Source organism: Corvus hawaiiensis, chromosome 12 (assembly GCF_020740725.1).
Source record: "Corvus hawaiiensis isolate bCorHaw1 chromosome 12, bCorHaw1.pri.cur, whole genome shotgun sequence".
Classification (NCBI taxonomy): domain Eukaryota; kingdom Metazoa; phylum Chordata; class Aves; order Passeriformes; family Corvidae; genus Corvus; species Corvus hawaiiensis.
This window is the reverse complement of record NC_063224.1, coordinates 8,825,996-8,845,410: the sequence shown is the minus strand read 5'-3', so window position 1 is coordinate 8,845,410 and position 19,415 is coordinate 8,825,996. Positions and strand designations below refer to the sequence as shown.

At 39.0% G+C, this 19,415-nt stretch overlaps 1 protein-coding gene across 3 annotated transcripts in view; it reads right to left on the bottom strand.

Annotated features, from left to right (window-relative positions):
- The window catches only part of CBFB (core-binding factor subunit beta), a 39,628-nt gene that overhangs the window by 9,372 nt on the left and 10,841 nt on the right, over window positions 1-19,415 (bottom strand). For 2 of the 3 annotated variants that reach the window (XM_048316678.1, XM_048316681.1), the window contains 2 exons: window positions 10,171-10,287; window positions 5,436-5,531 (listed from right to left, as the gene is read on the bottom strand). In XM_048316678.1, the coding sequence (XP_048172635.1) occupies window positions 5,436-5,531; window positions 10,171-10,287 (213 nt within the window). Of the gene's footprint in view, window positions 1-5,404; window positions 5,532-10,170; window positions 10,288-19,415 lie in introns of all 3 variants that reach the window. The other variant, XM_048316679.1, reaches the window with a different exon arrangement.

The following is a 19,415-nucleotide window of genomic DNA, read 5'->3' as shown; positions in this document are numbered from 1 at the left end:
ACGGCGTGGGTTTCTTTCATATCCAAAAAGCTGTGTTAAAGGTTATACAATTTTTCTATCATTGTCAGTTTGGAGAGTACATACAATAAGCACTAATTAAATTAATTTCAGATTAATAAGAAAAAAACCACTTAAAATCAGAGTCTGATGAGAAAAAAAAAATTTTAAAAACCCAAGCCAAAATTAAAAACAAAAAAGCTCCCAAACACTTATTGTAATACTATACTTTCTTCTGAAGCCAGTTATACTTGAGAAAATATAATTAGTTAGACCATTTATTTATACTAGGAGTTTCATCTTAGAAAAAATTAAGAAAAGGAGAATAATTTCACTGTCTAGAACCTTGGGAAGAACATGAAAGTCAGTCTTACTACTTTATTTTCTTTCAACTGTAAACTGTTTACATTTGTGTAACAAAATCCTGTTTGTTTTTTAAGAGTTCCCAACTTCAGCACAATTAAATGAAACGTATCTTGCCCCTTTTAACTGGTAATTCCCAACAAACAACGAGAATATGTAAAAACCTAGGGCAGGACACAGTATTTAAAATGTAGGCAAATTTTGACTCCAGCACTTTTTAAAAGGTGGGGTTGGCGGGGGTTTTTGGTGCTTTGTATTGAGAGGGATTGCTTCTGGAAGAAACAAAAGTTCCAAAACAGGGGTTTTTTTTCAGCAAAATGAAGGTTTTTAAAATGGGAATTTCATGCAGTTTCCCAAAATGGCTCTGCTTAGCCATTAATGTAATTTATATTTAGCACAAGACCACAAACAGACAGATTGCTAGACTAGACTGTTTCAGGGAGAGCAAACCACTCTGTCTCTTTACTCATAGTGTTGCTAAAATAAAGAGCATGGCAGTAACATAGGAAATGAACACAAAGTAGAAAAACATGACATTTCAAAAATACTGGTTGAAGAAATTACATTGGAAGACTGAGAACAGATCCAAGCCATCCCCAAGTAAAGCCATTGGGACATCCTTAGCCAAGCTCCAGAGGAACACAGCCGGACAAACTGTGCACTGAAACAGATCACTGCAAGCCTGAAATTACAGTTCATCTGTACAAAACAAACCTTCACAAAATACCCCCACCTGCACACAGCAACACACCAGAGGGCCTCTTCTCTTTACCCAGCCCTTGAAAATCCACCAGTTTGTACCATCTGCTCCAGCAAAGAGCTGGCAGGAGGCACCTGCTTGCGGCTTTTCCACACTGAACACGGGCCATTACTTCCAGTAGGTGCTAATTTCACCAACTAGGGGCTGTTTAAATCTCTCCAAGCCGTTCTGGACAGTGTAACACATTTTTGCATCATGCTACTATGCCAGAAGACTGAAAAACAAGCAAAAGTTTTTACTGGAAATCCACGTCTAGGCAGCAACTTCACAGTCATTTCTGCAGAATGCTTCTTATCCTGACACTGAACTCTGGTCATTCATAGTGAAACCACACCAGAGACACTCGTACTGGCTCTCTCAACCACGACACAAGGAGATAAAGATAGTGAAAATTAAACATCTGCCTCACCAAAACCCCTTTAGTCTCCTCACTCTTCTAGTTTGGCAAAGGGGAACGAATAAATACTTCAAGTTCATACACCTCATTTTTTTTTTAATAATAATCTTTCACTGGGGATAAGGTCTTTCTTCATGTGTATTATAAAACATTCGCTGTCTCAGCATTCCAACATTTTCGTAAAAGCCATGGAATACATTATTAATTTTGAAGGCACTATGAACACTCACTGACTTCAAAAGCATCTTTGAAACAAAAGAATCCTGGACAGTGGGGCTGGATTTGCGGTATCTGATGTAACCGAGCTACACAAGTTGATATAAAAACTCAAAAGCATCTTGTATTCAAAACAAACTATGTTAAAAATGTAACAGAATTCAGTTCAACTCAGAGGTGCTTAAAAACTTCAATGAAAATTCCTAAATCCACTCACACCCTATTTACATCAGAGGAGTGAGTGCTGTAATTGCACAAAAACACAATCATCTTTGAAAATTCAAGCACAACCTTCCTCAGATGCCCTCAGATGCAAAGAATATGTTCATTAAAATAAAGATTTGGTGTACTAAAGTAGAATTGAAGGGATTCTATATGATGAAAATGATGGCAAACAAACCTGACAACACCCTGAAGGGGGGTTTTTGCTCTTTTTTTGTTGATTTTTTTAACTGCTATGGGGTTTTTTAGGATACTTAAAAATGAAAATTAGTAAAGTGATAATTTCTAAATTGTTACTGCACTCTCCATTTTTTTCCCCTTGCAAGGTGTCACCATTCTAAAATCCAACTGCCACACACAAGCCACTTTAACATGTTGTTTTCAACAACTTATCACTGATCACTCCTATGTGAGGAGTTTTAAGTCTACAGACTTTATTTTAAGTCTATAGAAAAACTTAGAATAGGGAATCTTTTTTACCCAGAATGCTATATAAATAAAGAATTGAATCTGATCATTTTCATATGCTGCCAGGCTTTGGATGGATAAATATTTCCAAAGAGCTGGCGCCTCTGTTTTGGGTAGGAGTGGGTGGAATATTGCAGGATTCCCCTTCCCTCCCCCACTGAAGCAGAATCTGGTCCCTATTAAAGGCATTTCAGCTGTAATTCTACTGTCAGAAAAATCCTGATTTTCTACAGTGTTGCAATTCTCAAAACCATCATTAACACTGATGAGATCCTGTTCCACATCTGCCAATTCTGAGTTTTACTGTCCGTGCCAAGCATGGCAGAAAAGAAAAATCTAAAGCTCTAGTAATGATGAAAGCTGTATAGAAATCATATTAAAAAGACCATGAGGAAATATCTTAATTTGTGTGTAGCATAACATACATAATTCACTCAGCACGCTTAGAACTGGCCTTTTCTATAAAAAAGCGTTCAAGTACCATCTCTGTAGTGAAACCAAAGATGCTGTTGGCCCTATTGAAATTACAGAAACAGAACACAAGGCAGCCTGGATTAAGGTTTCTGCAGCTGTCAGCAATGCAATCATCAGAAGGGTGCCACTGACAAACTGTATTTCCAAGCTGACTGAGCATGTCAGCATCGGAAAATTCAATACAGGCCACAAATACAACAAACATGGGAATGCACTTTTATGCATCACTTTCTATTGAGAACTTGCTACAATGATCACAAATACCAAGGGCTCACTGATTAAAGTTCATTTGATTCTGCCCAAATGCTGCATTAGATTGAAAGTAAGGGTGACAATGAATGATTTGGAAACCTGATTCCTCGTTAGGAATGCATTGTAAGTCTATTTCTGCTCTCTTCCATCTCATCCCAAAAGATCCTAATTTTTGTGCAGTCCTAAGATCAAGACTACAAAAGCTTGTCTGTAAACATTCTAGATATATGTTCAGGACATCTTATCCCAAACACAGGAATGAAAACTGAAATGTAAAAACCAATTATAGACCTACAAGTACTGGAGGAAAAAATCTCTTGGTTAGACATATTAAACATACACAGTAAAATAAATAGGAAAGTATGCAAAACAATGTATTGCAATTATTAAAGATTTGTATTTGTCATCACAAATTGAAATAACTTTTGATAATACTTTTTATTCTGCTTAAACATATTTCAAGTCAGTAATTTTTCCTTTTCTTCCTTTCTGTGGGTGATCTACACCAGTGCTTTAGACCTGGGACAACAACTATTGTTGTTTCAAGAGAAAATGGGTACTAGCGGCTAATAAGGACATCACTTAACAGCAACTGCCTTCTGCCTTATTAAAAGCAAGAGTCTTTTCAGAAGTTATTGAATCCAGCTCCTGCAGACAGCCAAGGATGTTGTTTTTTGTGTCTCAGTGTCATGAGTTTTGATGTCTGTCACAAAGCTCCAGATGCTCAATATTACCTCAATCTCACTGTTAATTGAAAGAGTGTTTTTGCACAGTCTAGCTGCAAGTAAGTGTGTTCTACACTTGGTGGAAAAATTAAGTCTCTTAGAGCACCAAAAGTTATTTCAGGAAGCCTCATTCTTTTTTAACCTTCAGCATGCACACAGCTTCTCTGTAATGAGAGGAGTGGGGATGACAGGCACAGTGTAAGGAGAATAAAACAAGAAAAGTTTTAAGTACATTGAAGTCAAACACATAAGGCTGTACCTAAAGTCCTACTGTCTTGTTAAAACTAAAGAAGGCTGGCACATGTCTTCATTAACAGCTTAAAGCTAATTCTACCTTCCTTCTGAACTGAATTTACAAGTAGATTCTAGCTATGCTGTGACAGAATTATTCAGGTAATCTAGCTGTTGCTCCAAGAATACAGTGGTAGCAAGGCCTCCAAGGCAAGGATTTTACCTTTGTTACAGCTGACATCTGACCTGGCTGCAGCAGCGTTTGCAAGGAGACATACTCCAGCCACTTCAAAGTGAGAGATATTATCCTCTGTGCCTATCTGCTCCCTCTCATTCCCATGCTCAGTGTCTTCCAATTGTCGTTGGAAGAGAAGAAAGTCTGTCTGATCATCCCAATTACCAGAAAGCATGCCAAAAGAAAAGTAGCTTAGCAATAACAATAATCAAATTTTCTAAAAACCGTAGAACCAGCAGACTGATCATATTTGATTATACTTAAGTCAGGCTGTACTGCTGAAGCAGGAAGTAAGAAACAGCATTAGTAAGGGAAAGAAATTCAAAGCATTTCTGTGTTCTCTCTATTCTCTCCTGACCTGCAGCCTGCCTTAACTTGCCAACTCCCCTTATGTATTATTACTCGTCCTCTTACAGCTCTTGCCTTTCTGACATCTCAGAGCAGATGGTTTCCATTCCCTTTCCTGGCTCTTCTTTTCTCAATCCCAGTAATTTCTGCTTTCATCAAGAAAGAACAAGATTCAAGACTGTGGGGCCCTGAAGAAGCAAAGAACAAGACGGGGAAACTAAACCAGTGAAAAGAAGGAGTGAGACTTCCCACCTGTAAGAAAAAGGTGAGAAGACAATAAAACTAGCCTGTACAAGAAAGCAGACTGTGGCATCTGATTAAATTGGCTGGTAATTTTTCCCTCAATACAGGATAACAAGCTCCAAAATTGTGCCCCTGCAGCTCCCAAAGCCTTTCCTGTGTTCATGAGAAATGCACGAGGCAAAAGATTCCTCTCTGCTATTAAAGTATCATTTCAGAGAGAAATGGTAACTCTGTGAATAAATATGTCTTTACAGCTTAAGAACTTGCAGAAAAGACCATCTACAGAAAGGAAGAAAATACAGGATCAGAGAATTCTTATCAAAACTTTAAAAACTTGAAATCTGTTTTACAAGAGTAAAAAACAATGCATTTTGCAATTTTTATATAACAGCACTGAACAAACAGAAAATACACAATATTGTACAAACAGACAAATAAACAGAAACAATCTGAAGTTTTGGGAAAGTACTAACCAGTTACTGACAGCAGCTGTGAAACCCTCACCTCCATTTCCTCCCGATGAGACCTGTCTCTATCCTCGAATTCACGAGTTCTTCGTCGAGCCTCTTCAAAGGCTTGTTGTGCCAATGCATCCTCCTGCTACCAAAGCAGATGACACAGAGTGACACAAAAGGTGACCCTCATTTCCACCAAATCACATTTCTTTTGAATATTAAGTATCCCTTGGCAGCAAAGTCAAGTATGTCCTGCAGAACCTGCTAGAACACAGACGAGTTCCAGCAAATGTCAATACAGGTTAATGAAATATTACTCACCTTCACTACAGCAGTAGAGATAACCAAAGCTGGAATGCAGCTACTACTAAAATACATTTTCAAAGGAGAGCTGCTGTTCCAAAGTTTAAATGCTGCTTTTTTTTTTAAGGCTAGGAATTCTCAGAAGTTATATGTAAAAGGGAATATATTTTATTCTCCTTACGAAAGTCATTTTGAAGACAGTATTCACAGGTATAGCTAGACAGAGCCCACTAGCATCACTATACAAACAATGATAATTTAATTCTCTGGCATTTAAAATAAAGCATTATCAAAGTTACAAACCAAATAAATCCTTCATTTTATTAAAAGCTGCTGCAGGTGCATCAGTATGAACATTCTTAATACTTGTGTATCATTTATATTATTTAAATTTAGATGCCTAGGAAGATGCAAAGCAGAAATTATTCCTCCACCAATTTGCACACATTCCCATACAATGGAGCAGAAACCTGCAGGTTTTCAACAGCCCTTTTGCTTATTTGCAACAATGGCTTATGCACAGGAACAGACTTAATAAACTAACACTCAAAAAAAAACCACCTTCAAACCATATTTTCTACTAGAAAATGTTTTAAATTAAGTGTCTTTTAACACATTTTCTGTTCCCTGTCAGAATTTTAAAATTTTCAGAATGGAAGAGTCATGTCTGAAGAGGTTGCACAATCCAGGAAGGGATCAACTATATTGGTTCTCCCTCCTTCTAGCTCTTCAACTATAACTACTACTAACTCTGCTTACAATTCCCACATACATGCAAATGTTATTTTAAAGCTGATGATTTTTAAAAAGCTGACCTTGACTGTTAGAGGACATAAACACATAGAGAGAACAACTAAGTTTTAATATACCTGGGGACTAAGTGCATAAATTTTTCAATTTAAGATAAAGTATCCCCAGCCTGAGAAAATGTTAAATTGCCTTTTTTGCCGAGGGCACAATCGTGGGCCCTGGAGCTGCTCTGTGAAATGATGTGAAGGGGCTCCCTCGTGGCCCAAGGCAGGGAAATACAAACAGCTGCCAATCCCACACTCTGCCTTTTGCCATCGCTTTCTGGGGACGTGTATGCAATGTTTAAAGCTGCCAACAAGATAATATTTTACCACCATCTATTATTTTTAAGAGCAGAATTCGGCCCTTTACAGCCATTTTAATGTTCATACAAGGCATAGAAGCCAGGATCAGAGAGCAGAAAGTAAGTTTGTTCTTAATAATGCAGAAGGTTAAAGAGAAAACAGATAAGCTTGTTTCCCAGATGACTCCAGAAAAGCTGCCTTAGTTCTAGTTTACAAAAGATATGTATGTCTTTATTACCTTTTTTTAAGAAACAAGCTTAAATAGAAGCAGATTCTTTTTTATCAAAGGTTTTTGCATTTTACCATCATTTAGAGTGGTCATGAAATAAAAGGTTGACATACAGCCTCAGACAGAATATTTTAAAGGAATGGTCATAACCAAAAGAAACTAAATTAGAAATTTATGGGAAAAAAAATCAGTGAAAACAGAACAAAAACAAACTTCCCAGTCCAGAAAATAAATTCAAAAAAAACTTTTTAAAAGAGAAGCTTACAAACACCCACACTTATACATGAATCCTCACAGCAGCCCAGTAGGAAAAGACTTGGTGAGATAGCAAAATGCCCTACTATGGAAGGGGTGCAAAAGTACTGAAGACAGAAACAGCCTCTTAAGGACACTCAAATATCAAATCCAAGGAAATTTCAGCCCCAAAGGGGGAAGATATTTAAGCACGTATGTACAGCTTTGTGTGTGCTGGTCCATCAAAGTCGGAGCAAGCAGTGGAATCAAGGCTTTCAGTAACAAAAAGACTGCTTAGTAGCAAGACATGGATAGGCTGTGGATTAAGTAGAAAAACCACTAGCTTAACAGGTACAATTAAAATACTTCAATGTTAGCACATGTGCATTCTCTACCTAAAATATTTGGTTACCTGGTGAAGGGTAGTATATTTTCCAAAGTATGACAGCAAAGAAAAATTTTATCTGATCCCAGCATTAGTACAAATTGGTAAGAGACAGGAAAATGCAAGAGCACTATATTTGCATAAGACAAGCTTCCAAAAGTGAGGGGGGTGTGAAGAGCGGCTGGAGCTCTTACAAAGGACAGTGGGTACACAGGCAATACCGTCTGAGGCACTTAAGCCCCCTCTGACATCAGTGTTATTTTAGGATCAAAGTCAGCAGTTCGGTCAACTGCCACTACCAACATTACAACAGCTTTAAACAAGGAAGCAGAGTGACAGATACAGGAAAAAGGAAACTGATGAGTGTAAAAGATTGCCTGAATGTTTACAATACTAACACATATAAGGGTGCAGCTACTCCTGTGTCTGTACCATTCCTTATGACACTGGGTACCCTTAAGTACTACTACTGTAGCAAATAGAATGACCAATGATGACCTCACAGTCGCCAAGAATCATAAACTATAAACAAGTTATACACCTGTAACTGAGTGCAAACATCTCTGTAGATCCACACAGTGCTATACCTCCAGCTCAGCACCTTGTACTCACAACTCAGGAAAGCACTGACACCTGAGAGCATACACACATCCCCTCACACACAAAAAGGGTAAATCACAACTTCAGTGCACAAACATTTTCTGAAGACAACAGAAGGGAATTGTTAAGTGTTGTTGAGACAGCATACACACATTGGGAAACTAAAATAATCCAAGCACTTGCAAAAACATTTATTGGGAAATTAAGAAGAGAAAAATCAAACCCACAGGTCATCTGACCCCTCTCCTTTTTGGAAGGGTACCCATTTTCTTCAGACACTCTCCAGTTTTGGAGAGAGTGACACTGTCTCCTCTTGAAGGCATGTTCCCATCAGCCTGCTCTCAGTTCAGAAGTCCTGTGACTTAGCATTATGTATCAAACTTAATAACTACAGATAAAGAACCTTGGAATTTATCTTGCACATTCCTCAGGGCTCTACACTTGTCCTGGCCGTGTAAGGCAGTACAGCCTGAAGGCCTCCTAATCCATGGAGTCCACAGCAGTGACTCTGCTGCAGCTGGAACTGAGCTTGTTCAAGTCACTGACACAGTTTTGCAAGTAGCGAATGCACAGCAAAGAGCGGATTTCAAGTAAAAGCTTCGGTCTGTGGCTTTTCTCATGGATTGACAAAGGGTGGCAGGACTTTTCTCTCTTTCTAGGCACCATGATCGAAGTGTGCAGGGCTGTGACTGCTTCAAAGACACTTTGACACAAAGTGTTTCTACTTAATCAAGAACACAGTCACATTAACATCACCTCATTATGTGCAAATTAGTTTCTTAAGTTAGGGAGAGGCAAAGCACAACAGAGTGTGTTCTTGGTACTTTGGAGGAATCAAAGGGTTTCTATTTGTTACATAGTGACCAATGGTGGCTGCAGAAGGACTAAAAGGGAAACTCCAAGGAAGTGAGGGCTCAGAATGAGGCAAACAGTGGAAATAGAAAGTGCCTCCTTCTTTATATCAGTTCCAGTGCACAACTGCCAGGAGCAAACCCTCACAGGGCAAAGGGAATGTCAAGGTACTTTGGTAAAACAGTTTGTGTGAATGTTAAGTTTTTGCAAAAATCACCCAAATGTATGACACACACAGGGTATAACAAAGACAATCACCACTGTCACACAAACCAGTTCAACTATTCACTACAGAAATGAACTGCTGAGTTTGTCACAAAATATAGATTGTAAGTCATAACTCTGGTAACTGATGTTACTACATCCAATTTACTCTCCAGTACAGAGGCAGGTGATCTGCACAGAAGCTCAAACAAACCAGGTGCAGCAGCTTTTAATATTAATTAAGTGGATTTGTTACCAAACTACATCTCAAAAGCAAAGACATATCTCAAGTCTGACTAAATTAAAGAACCCTACAGCTGTGCAAGTGAACCTTTTCTCTGTGATATCCACTTTGAAAGGCATTTCCTTTGTGTTGACTTTGCTCTTGTCCAAAGACTCAGGGGCTGGACAGTAATTTTGCTGGTAGGAAGTAGGTAGATAGGAAGTGAGTTCTTGAAAGCTGCCATACCTTAACAGAGCAGAGTCCATCAGTGCCAAAGGACAAATAAAAAACTCTATTCATTCTCACTCATATGTAATAAAACAAAAAGCTACCAAAAACCCCTCAACCACCCTAAAATAAACAGCTAAAATAGACTTTCCAGTTCTATTGCTACAAGTTACAGGCATAGTTTTTTAAATGCTTTATTATTCTGTAGCATAGTAACAGTGCAAAATCACTCAAAGTTGTAAATTACAAATGATTCCTGCCCCTATATTTTGACCTAATGTAGCTAAACTAGTGTTTAGCTACAAACACGTTTCTGAACTTCTGTACTGTGAGTTTTATTTGGAGTTTATACTCAAAATGAAGGCAAAAACTGTGCTTCCCTCCAGAAGAACAAACATGTATGGCACAGTAGCCAAGGGCAGACTGTCTTACCTGTGCTCTCTCTTCATCAAATTCCAGGCAGCCCATACCATCCAGTCTCTGTAGATCTATCCAGCCTTTCCAGATTACACAGACACCATTGAGAATCATAGGTGCCTTCAAGTACACCTGGAATAAAAGCAAAACACATGCTATGAATTTGCAAGCTCTTACACATGTGCCTGCACAATGAAAATACTGATCCAGGAAGTTTCTATATGTATTCTTAGAAGAACATCCAAACCAGCTGGTAACATAAGACTCCATTTAACAGCTTCTACTGCTTCCTTTCCAAGAATTCATTTTAATCAAGTGAGTGCTTTAACTTTTGCCTACTGTACTGGATGGAATAAATTTAAGCTGTGTTCTCATTTTATAAACTGGCGTGCACCAGGATTTAGTTAGAATTCTTACTGCTTGCAGTTAAACTAGGGGTCTTTCTAGTCAGCTTACCTTTGTATCACAAAGGAAGTGGCATGCTGCCAGACAGGGAGGATCTTACAGCACATTTCAATTAGTTAAATGAGCACACACCTTCCTACTCCTGAGAAACACTATATTTTATCCCAATAAATGAGCGACTTCAACAAAGAGCAAGCACTGGTTTCAGTCCTCCTCATATTTACCAACTACTCAGAGTTCAGTAAAATACACCACATACACATTGTGCTAAAAATAAGGAAGTCTTCCTGTGTCAATTCTAGCATGTGTGAAAGGCTTTTAAAAAGAAGCAACATCAGCTGATGAAACCCAAGTACAGTACCAATGTGCACCGTGCCTTGTGCTGCAGCACAGAATAATGCATGATCCTAAGGCCCTACATCTAGATAACAGTAGACAATACAGTGATGTCACAAGGGAACCTAAAAAAAAGCAAATACAGCCCTAAATGAGTTTGGCATGTTAAACTTAATGACATCAGGCTTAAATAAAATAAAGAGTCACAGCAAAATTACCTGAATTGTACAGAAAAGAAAAAAAAAATTAAAAAATAAAATCAACCTTCAGTAGTTATTTCAGCCTACTTGGCAATTCAAAACCTCTCATGGAACAGGAGTTTGTCCATGTTGAATCACTAGAGAGGCAAACCTGCACCCACTTCAGAGTGAAGGACTGCTTAGACATTCGAACTCCATTTGAGTTTTTTCAGCCTTCAGGAGCAGCTCAGGCTCAGCTAGGTAGGGGAACTTTCACACAGTGCCTCCTCTAACAGCTCTAAATTAATCCTCTGGCAAATCCTCATCAAAGCGTAATTGATGTTTAGCACTATAACGCATTTCAAAGCGCCCCCACAGTGCCTACTTGCTCAGTTCCACACTTACCAACTAAGGCCACTCAAGCAAAAAAAGAAAGGGATCAAGAAGCAGGCGGCACAGAGGAAGGCAAGCCCCCCTTATGCAAAGGCTGTGATGGCAGAATTAAGCACTCAACAACATGAAAGGCAACCCATGGGTGGAAGAAAAGGAACAAATAACATGAATCAAAGTGACAAACAATGTAATGTTATTTGCCAAAGAAAACAAACATTTGATCTCCAAGCCTGATTTTTACAACTTATTACACTTCGGTATGAAGTGATGTACTCTAGACCTTTTAATTAGTACAGCATGCAGCAGCTCAATAATGAGGCAATAAATGTTAGTTTGAGCTATCTTCTTCCCACCAGCACTTCTACTGCAGGGTCTCTGCTAAGAGCACAGCCAGGTTTTCTGTGCCTGCACTCACAGATCATCTGTGAGAGTCATCACACCTCGGCCTTGCGTGGGGACAGCACACCGTGGGGACAGCACACCAGGCACATCTACTGGCCAACAGCCTCTGTGAGCAGAGATGTCAGAACCAGCATGAGTAAGATGTGGACTACCAGGAAACCACCTCCCACAGCCCTCATTTCAAGATTAAACATTTCAAACACATGAAATACATTGCAGCCCTTCAGCACAGTCTCCACTCGTTCGTCTCACAAGAAACAAATGAAGGATGCAGCATCAATTTAATAAATGTGTTTAATTAGTTTAGAAGTGAAGGACAGATAAGAGAGGCTACTGAAACTGTCATTCTCTTCTAAGGAAAATGAAGAATATTCAAGAGGGGAAATAAAAAGGCAGTATAAGCTAACCATGGGTCTGTAAAGACAAAACAGCCTGTACTCTAATGCTGGTTATGTTTCACAGGAGCAAACAAGCACTTTGCTGATCTTCATTTAGAGTTTACCTTTCACTCAACTTCCTTGATCCTTCTGGCCCACAACAGCAGCCTGGGACATAGGCCTTCCCACAGATGACAAAACCAGCTTTCCAAGTTGTCCAGGAATACTTTTTGTTTGTTTGTTTGATAAGGAATATTATTTTGCCACTAACTCATTTCAGTGGCCATTCAACTGCCTTGGTCACTGCAGCTGCCAGTGCACTACACACAAACTTCCTCCCTCAGTGCAAACAGCAGGTAGCTCAGATGTAGCTGCTGAGGGCTCAATACTTCAAATGCCTTAAGCATCACCTGGAAGCCTGAGCAGTGCTGCAAATTCTATGAAAGTCTTCAGAAGTCAAAGGGAAACAAGTTGACAGAGCTGATGTGATTCCTGATTCCTACAATCTGCCCTGAGCACACCAGCCAACAGCTGAGCTGCTGACACAGCAGCTTGGGAACCCCTGGCACGCAGCCTGACCTTTCAGATAAAGTAGTCTGCCCTTGCTCCTGAATCAGAGCCCTGGAAGCCTTACACCACCAGATTCAGGAGGTCTTCAAAACTCTGATAAACAAACATTTTTTACTTCTGAAAGCATGAATTCCTTTTCAAGATATTCAGAATTTTGAAATTACCACATAATCATTCAAACGTAGTAATCATTCATCCTGAAACCCCACGAGCTTATGCAAGAACTTTTCTCTCACTAAAACACAATAATGCACACTGATACTTTTAAATTTGTTTTAGAGAAAGGAATTTAAACTCCTTTTCCCCCCTCTCCTCTTTCAGGAAAATGGAAACCACCTAAGATTATAGCCAAAAACGTTTAACCACACATTTCCTTCTTTTCAGATAAAGCCATGTTGGTTCCCTTTCAACTTCTGAACTTAACAGAATTATTAATAAATTACTGCTCTGTCTGTGAACACATGATTATGGCACCTCAAAATCCAGCAAAGTGGTCTTCTAAAAATTTCTGAATTGTCTGCTCTGAAAATTGCCTCAAGACAGTCATGGTAGGAGACCAAGGGCAAAAGCTGCATTATTTCTAAAAAGACCCAAAATTCCCCCCTCCCTAATATTATAGAAGTAGATAAAAGCATGTCTTTGTTAGAACAACTCTTTCAAGGTTTTATTGCTAATCCCAGATTACCTGCATTTAAATAAATTTATAAATCCTCCACACACCTCTGGGTGGTTTTCATAATAATGTCTGGCAGTCAGTGCTGTAAAATTCAAGAGACAGGTGAAAAACGCTACAGAACAGAAGGAAGGAGGAAAGGTTGGAAGTCAGGCAATTACCAAATTCATATTCAGTGGACAAATTCAATGCTACATAAAGAAACACCATTATAGGACACACAAGAGGAACAGCTAAATTATACAGCAGCCTCTTTTCAGAATAAAGTCCATCCTGTAAACCAAGGGAAGTATGGATTTTCTGCCACTGACAGTGGACAATTGTGTAAATAAGTTAAAAATTTTTGTACACATGTTGAAGGATGAGAATAAGTTCTCTCCCATTTTGCACCTTCATTTTCCACATACTGGCACAGCCAAAGCTTTGTTAGACTACGAGACTTAGGTAAACAGTCACATATTGAAATATGGAATTTTTACTAGTTTTATAGCAGTTGAATTTTTGTTCAGGTGGCTATTACAGAATTGATTTAATCTCAAATGACATCTTCAATCTCAAACTCCTACTACAGACCAAAGTAGCATTAGAATTTTTAAATGACAAACAGACATGTTACTTTAATATTGGAAACAGGCTTTTCATATTAGAACAAATATTCTGCTTGCTGACTGAACAACCAGCAAGAGTAAACACTCTATCTGCTGGCAGATTATCTGGACAGAGGACAAACAGCACAATAAATACACACAAACTTGAAGGTGCTGCATGAATAGGCTTAGTTGGGCTCTTAAGTTGTTGAGCTGTGTTTGTGCCTCCCCGCTGGCTTGTTCTCAAAGACCTCTGTGCCACACCTTCAACATATACTATATCTCACCTTTCCTTTTGTACTCTTTCAACTAATCTGTTATTTCTTTTCATCTGCATTTAAATGAGCAACCCTCTCCCCCAACTCCAACTCACTGGGAGTTATCTCTCGTTAAGAATAGGCAGGGACATGGCTCCTGTAACACCACTCATTCATATTTTAAAATCCAAACTATTTAAATAGAGGACAATTCTCAATAACTTTTTTAAAAGCTACTTTATTTTAGCACAAGACAAAAACCCTCAGTTTCACATCCTATTTTAGTCATCTAGTAAACCCTTATCTCACAACAGCAGGATATTTAACTGATCTGCTGGAGGTATGCTATCTGTGTGCTCCATCCACACATCCTGCAGTTACAGAAAATGCTCCTTCTCCCTACAGCAACCAAGCCATTTCCTCCCCCAGAGATTGCACACTGTTCTCACCACCCACCAACTAATGAATCAGCAGGCTCACAACAGCCAGAGCCAGGGAGATCAACTTCACCCCCCAGGAAACACCAGTCCCCAGTGAAGTGGTGCAGTCCCCTCCCTTCTGTTTTCATTTTCCCAGCACACTGGAGCAAAATGCATTCTTTCAGAAGAGGCTCAGTTCTGACTCACCCTCTGCCTCATCACGCACACATCTGCCCATTCATAACCACTCACACGGGCGGCCCCGCGGCCCCTCTCGGCTGAGCCACATCTGTCCATCCATCCCACTTCTGATCCCACCTTCCCCTGAATCATACCCCACTTTTAAGTATTTAAACAGCAGTCTCCCTGGTGATTTCATATGTGAAACACTGACCACTAAGAAAGAAACAGCTTTGAACACTTACTCCAAGAAAGAAAGGTGTTAAATCGGGTAAGGCTAACCTCATCATTTCAGCTTCTCTTAACAGTATCTGTATACACTAGCAAGTAAAAGGAAACAACCTGTACAAAATGTTCAAATGAGAAATTATGTATTCAACTGTTTCCTTTAACAGCAACAGCATATGATTATATATACAGTTTCAAAAATAAAATGCTGCAGTCTTGCCATAGAGATGCGGCACAACTGCTCTGAAATGTAAGTTTGCATCAGTCCCATCCCTGTGTTCTCCCCAAAATACCAAGACACTTTCATATCACAGAGAGGGGTCTCCAGCCTGCGTTTCAGAGAGGGGGGCAAAGCACGAGAGAGGAAGCAAGAAATGCAAAAAAAGAAAAAGAAAGAAAAAAGCTTTTCTAAAACTTTGCAACAGAACTTATACACTAAAACCCTCAATTATTTGGTGAACAAAACAGAATAGTAACTTCATTGGTGTAACAACAACTGAAGTCACAGCAAAAGCTGGTAACTTCAGGCAAGGTTTCACACTACACTTTCAGATATTGACAAGCGACCAAGTCATGAACAGAGTTTACAGCATTTATCTGACTTTATAAGTTTAATTCCCATACACTAACCTTGTAACACAATTTAAACTGGAATGAAACATAAATAGAAACAACTGAAAAGAATCCCATTTAGGAAGCGACTGAGTGAAAAAAGACCTTTCAGTTCTTTTAATTTGGATCAATCCTTCTGTCTTGTGCCTCAAAACATATTATTCTTTCTTAGAATGCACAAAGAAAATGTCTTCTATTCTAAAAGCTACGTCTTGGAATTTCTTCCATAATATGAGAATGAGGTTTTGTTAAAATTCAAACCTTATACTCTTCTGCAAAAATGTACAGGAATTGATACTTTCTGACCAAACAAGAATCTTTCCTAAACACTTGTACATAGATGACCCAGTTGTGGCTTTCAAGATGAATACAGCTTCTAGTTTCTCAAGGGTGGCACCTATGGCACAGCTGTACCACACCACCACCAACAGGTCCTTGCTGGTTCCTGAGCAGGTGGCAAGGTGGGACTCCTGGGACAGCTCTGGCCAGGGCAGGAGCACTGCCCAGGGACACCCCGTTGGGCCCAGCACTACTGTTTCTCTGCCTGGGACCTGTTCCTTCAGCCCTGCTTCCTTCTGATCACACAGAGACATTTCACTTGCAACTGAGGAAAGAATGCACTCCAATTCACAACTAGAAAAACACCTCCGAACATACCACACCTCTCTATGATATGAATTTTCAACTTCATAGCAAAACCTGACGGTCTGATATAACGTACTTTGGTCAATTTTAAAGTATGCTTATATAAGTCACCAGGTTTTATTACAAATATCAGTAAAGATTGAGATGAAATATAACGCATTTTTACAGTTCTATGTAACAAAAATACCCATGTACAGACTCACTTCAAAAATATCTTTCTAAGTAATATCAGAGCTGTGACAAAACCTCTCTCAACATGCTTTGTGTACTACTGAAATACTACAGTGATGGGGTCTGGTTTCTAAAACATCAAAAAAAGAATAGCTGAAGAATTTTCCTTACCTTACTGGAGAGCCAGACTTTAAAATTCCCTTGTAGAAAACCTGGTGTTTTTTCGGTTGGTTGCATTTGTTAGCTTTTTTCTGCATAGTTAGCTCAACTATGTAATTATGACTCCTTTTCGAAAGCAGATCGATGTTTCATTAAATTATGCAGGTTGCTATTTCACTTAACTGAAAACAAAGTCTATAACTAAGAACAGATACGAAGCAGTAAGGATGTCAGAACAAATGTGATTAAAATCTGTGGAGCATTTTATTCCTGGATTAAGATCACTGGTCAGTACTTATGCTTAGAAGCTCACATAGAAAAATACTAAAATGCTACTGCACAGAAATTATACTCATCATCTAATAACCAAGTCTCCAGATACAGTTCATCATTCCAAAATACTGCAATTTCTCGACTAAGCAGAAAACACGAACCAGACTTGACCAAAACCACCAAAAAAACCCCAATACAAAGCAAAAAGTACACAGCTTCTAGTTTTCACATTGTCACTACAGAAGGGACTAATGCCTCCCAAAGGGAAATGCATCTCATGCTCAGGCTCTATTCCTCTGCCTTCAAAAGACAGAACCAACCACAGAGCTGGAACTGAAAATCAACATAAATGCAAGGGGCATAACAAGAAAAATCTGAAAGGCAAATATATGCTGGGGTTTTCCCCTGTGAAACTTTACAGGGTCTTTTATCAGCCTATCTTTACTGCTAGATTCTACATGAGTAAGATGGCTGGATTTTGAATCTACTCTCCCTTTTAATGGAGAAGGCATGCATTTTAAAAGGACCCAGTTGCAATAATTAAAAAGAATAGCTTTTGCAGTAAAATATTGCCAGGAGATCACTGCTTGTTTTGTGGCTCCAAGTACACATGCATGCTTCTGCTCACGAGCCCAGTAACTAACAGACACACACAGTTTTCTGCCACATTGACAGAATATTTTCCAGGCAGAAACTTCAAAACTGGTTGTGAAATTTGGTTTTTTTCAAGCTTTTAGAAAATCACACAGCAAAAATGAGTTACAACCAGCAACTGCAACAGAAGATTAGAAAGAGAGGTTTATCTCAAACACATCACTTGCACACCATGCTACCTGGGTGCAAATAAACAGCCTACTAATCTTCTACTTTTGGACTGAAACTTTGAAACATATAATGTAAATATACTCAACTATATAAAATAGAAGTTACCTGATTTTGACAATATGGGGAAGAAACTAATAAAAACATCCAGGAATTGACCCAAGCAAGAGAGGAGCAAGAAAAGCTGCTGCTTCTACCCTTTGGCTTTCATTGCCTTCTTGAGCACTCCAAGAGCCTCACCCTTCCCCTTAAGCAGGATTCAAGTCTGGAAAAACTGTTCAAACATTTACTCAAGAAGTAGTGCTGCATCAAGGCTTAAAATAATGCTAGTAATTTTTTTGTCTTTTGTATACTATAACAACTATTCAGCTTTCATCATTCAATAAAATTTCATAGTGTCATAATTACTCTGTAGAAAACGATCAGCTTCTGCAGAAAACATCCTTAGCAATGACTGGAAATCTTCTTTAACAGAGTAACATCAAACTTGCAATTTTGCAAGCTAATGAGCTCATTTCATTACTTGTGCTTTGGACAAGCTTGAAGAACCATTTCAGTAACTTTCAGAAAAATGACAGTTTCTTGAAGCAAATGTTTCGTCATCTTATTGAACTTTTCTGATTTTTAATATGAATTATTAAGCGATTTTCACAAAGAAGCAGACATTCTCAACAATGATGCTCTTACTTTTCTCATTCATTTATAAGAAGAGGAGAGAAGCATAATATTAGCAACTTTGCTTAGTAAGTGGAGACTGATATGCAAACAAGAGGATTCAACAACCCAAATGCCTGGACTTCTTCCAGCATCTATGCTGCAGAGATCTCAAGTACTGCTTTCATCCACACAGCACTCATCTGTTCTTATATATAGCTGCTTCTCAAATGCAAAATTTAGCTCACTAACTCCAATTTTGTTCCTCTTCTGGGAAACTTTAGGATGATGACATGGGTATATTTGAAATCTTGTCTATACAACTCTAACGAGTGCATTTAAGCCACTGGAAAGAGTTCAAGGCAGTATGACTGAATAACTGCTTTTAGAATACATAATAAAAGCTAAGCAGAAGCAGTTTTACTGACAGCAGACCTTAAGTACTTCCACAGCTGTGCTGCAATACTGCTCCCAAGCATTGTTTCAAAATGGTATCGTCACTGCCTGCACTGTAATGCTCAGACAAGGCTGTGGGCAGTCACAGAAGTATTTGGAGGATGGGGGGGGGGAAAGGATTCCAGGGGAAAGGCTGTGGATACTCATCACATGAGAGGTGCCTGGGGTGACTCACGCTGCAGTGGCGGAGGGCACCCGATGATAAATCACTCTGCAGGAACAACTGTCCAAACCCAGCCAGTGGCTGCCTGCCAGGACAACGTGTCCAGTCTATGTCCTCTAAAGATTTCTCTTCCCAAAATCCAAGTTCCTAACTGTTCATGGTGTATAAACTGTATACACATAGAGGCATCTCCTAATTGTCAGGTAAAGCGAATAAGCGCAGGTACACGATGACTGTGGCTTCAGATGGAATTTGGATTAAAAAGCTCTCCTCTATGCAACACCAGAGCATAAGGAAGA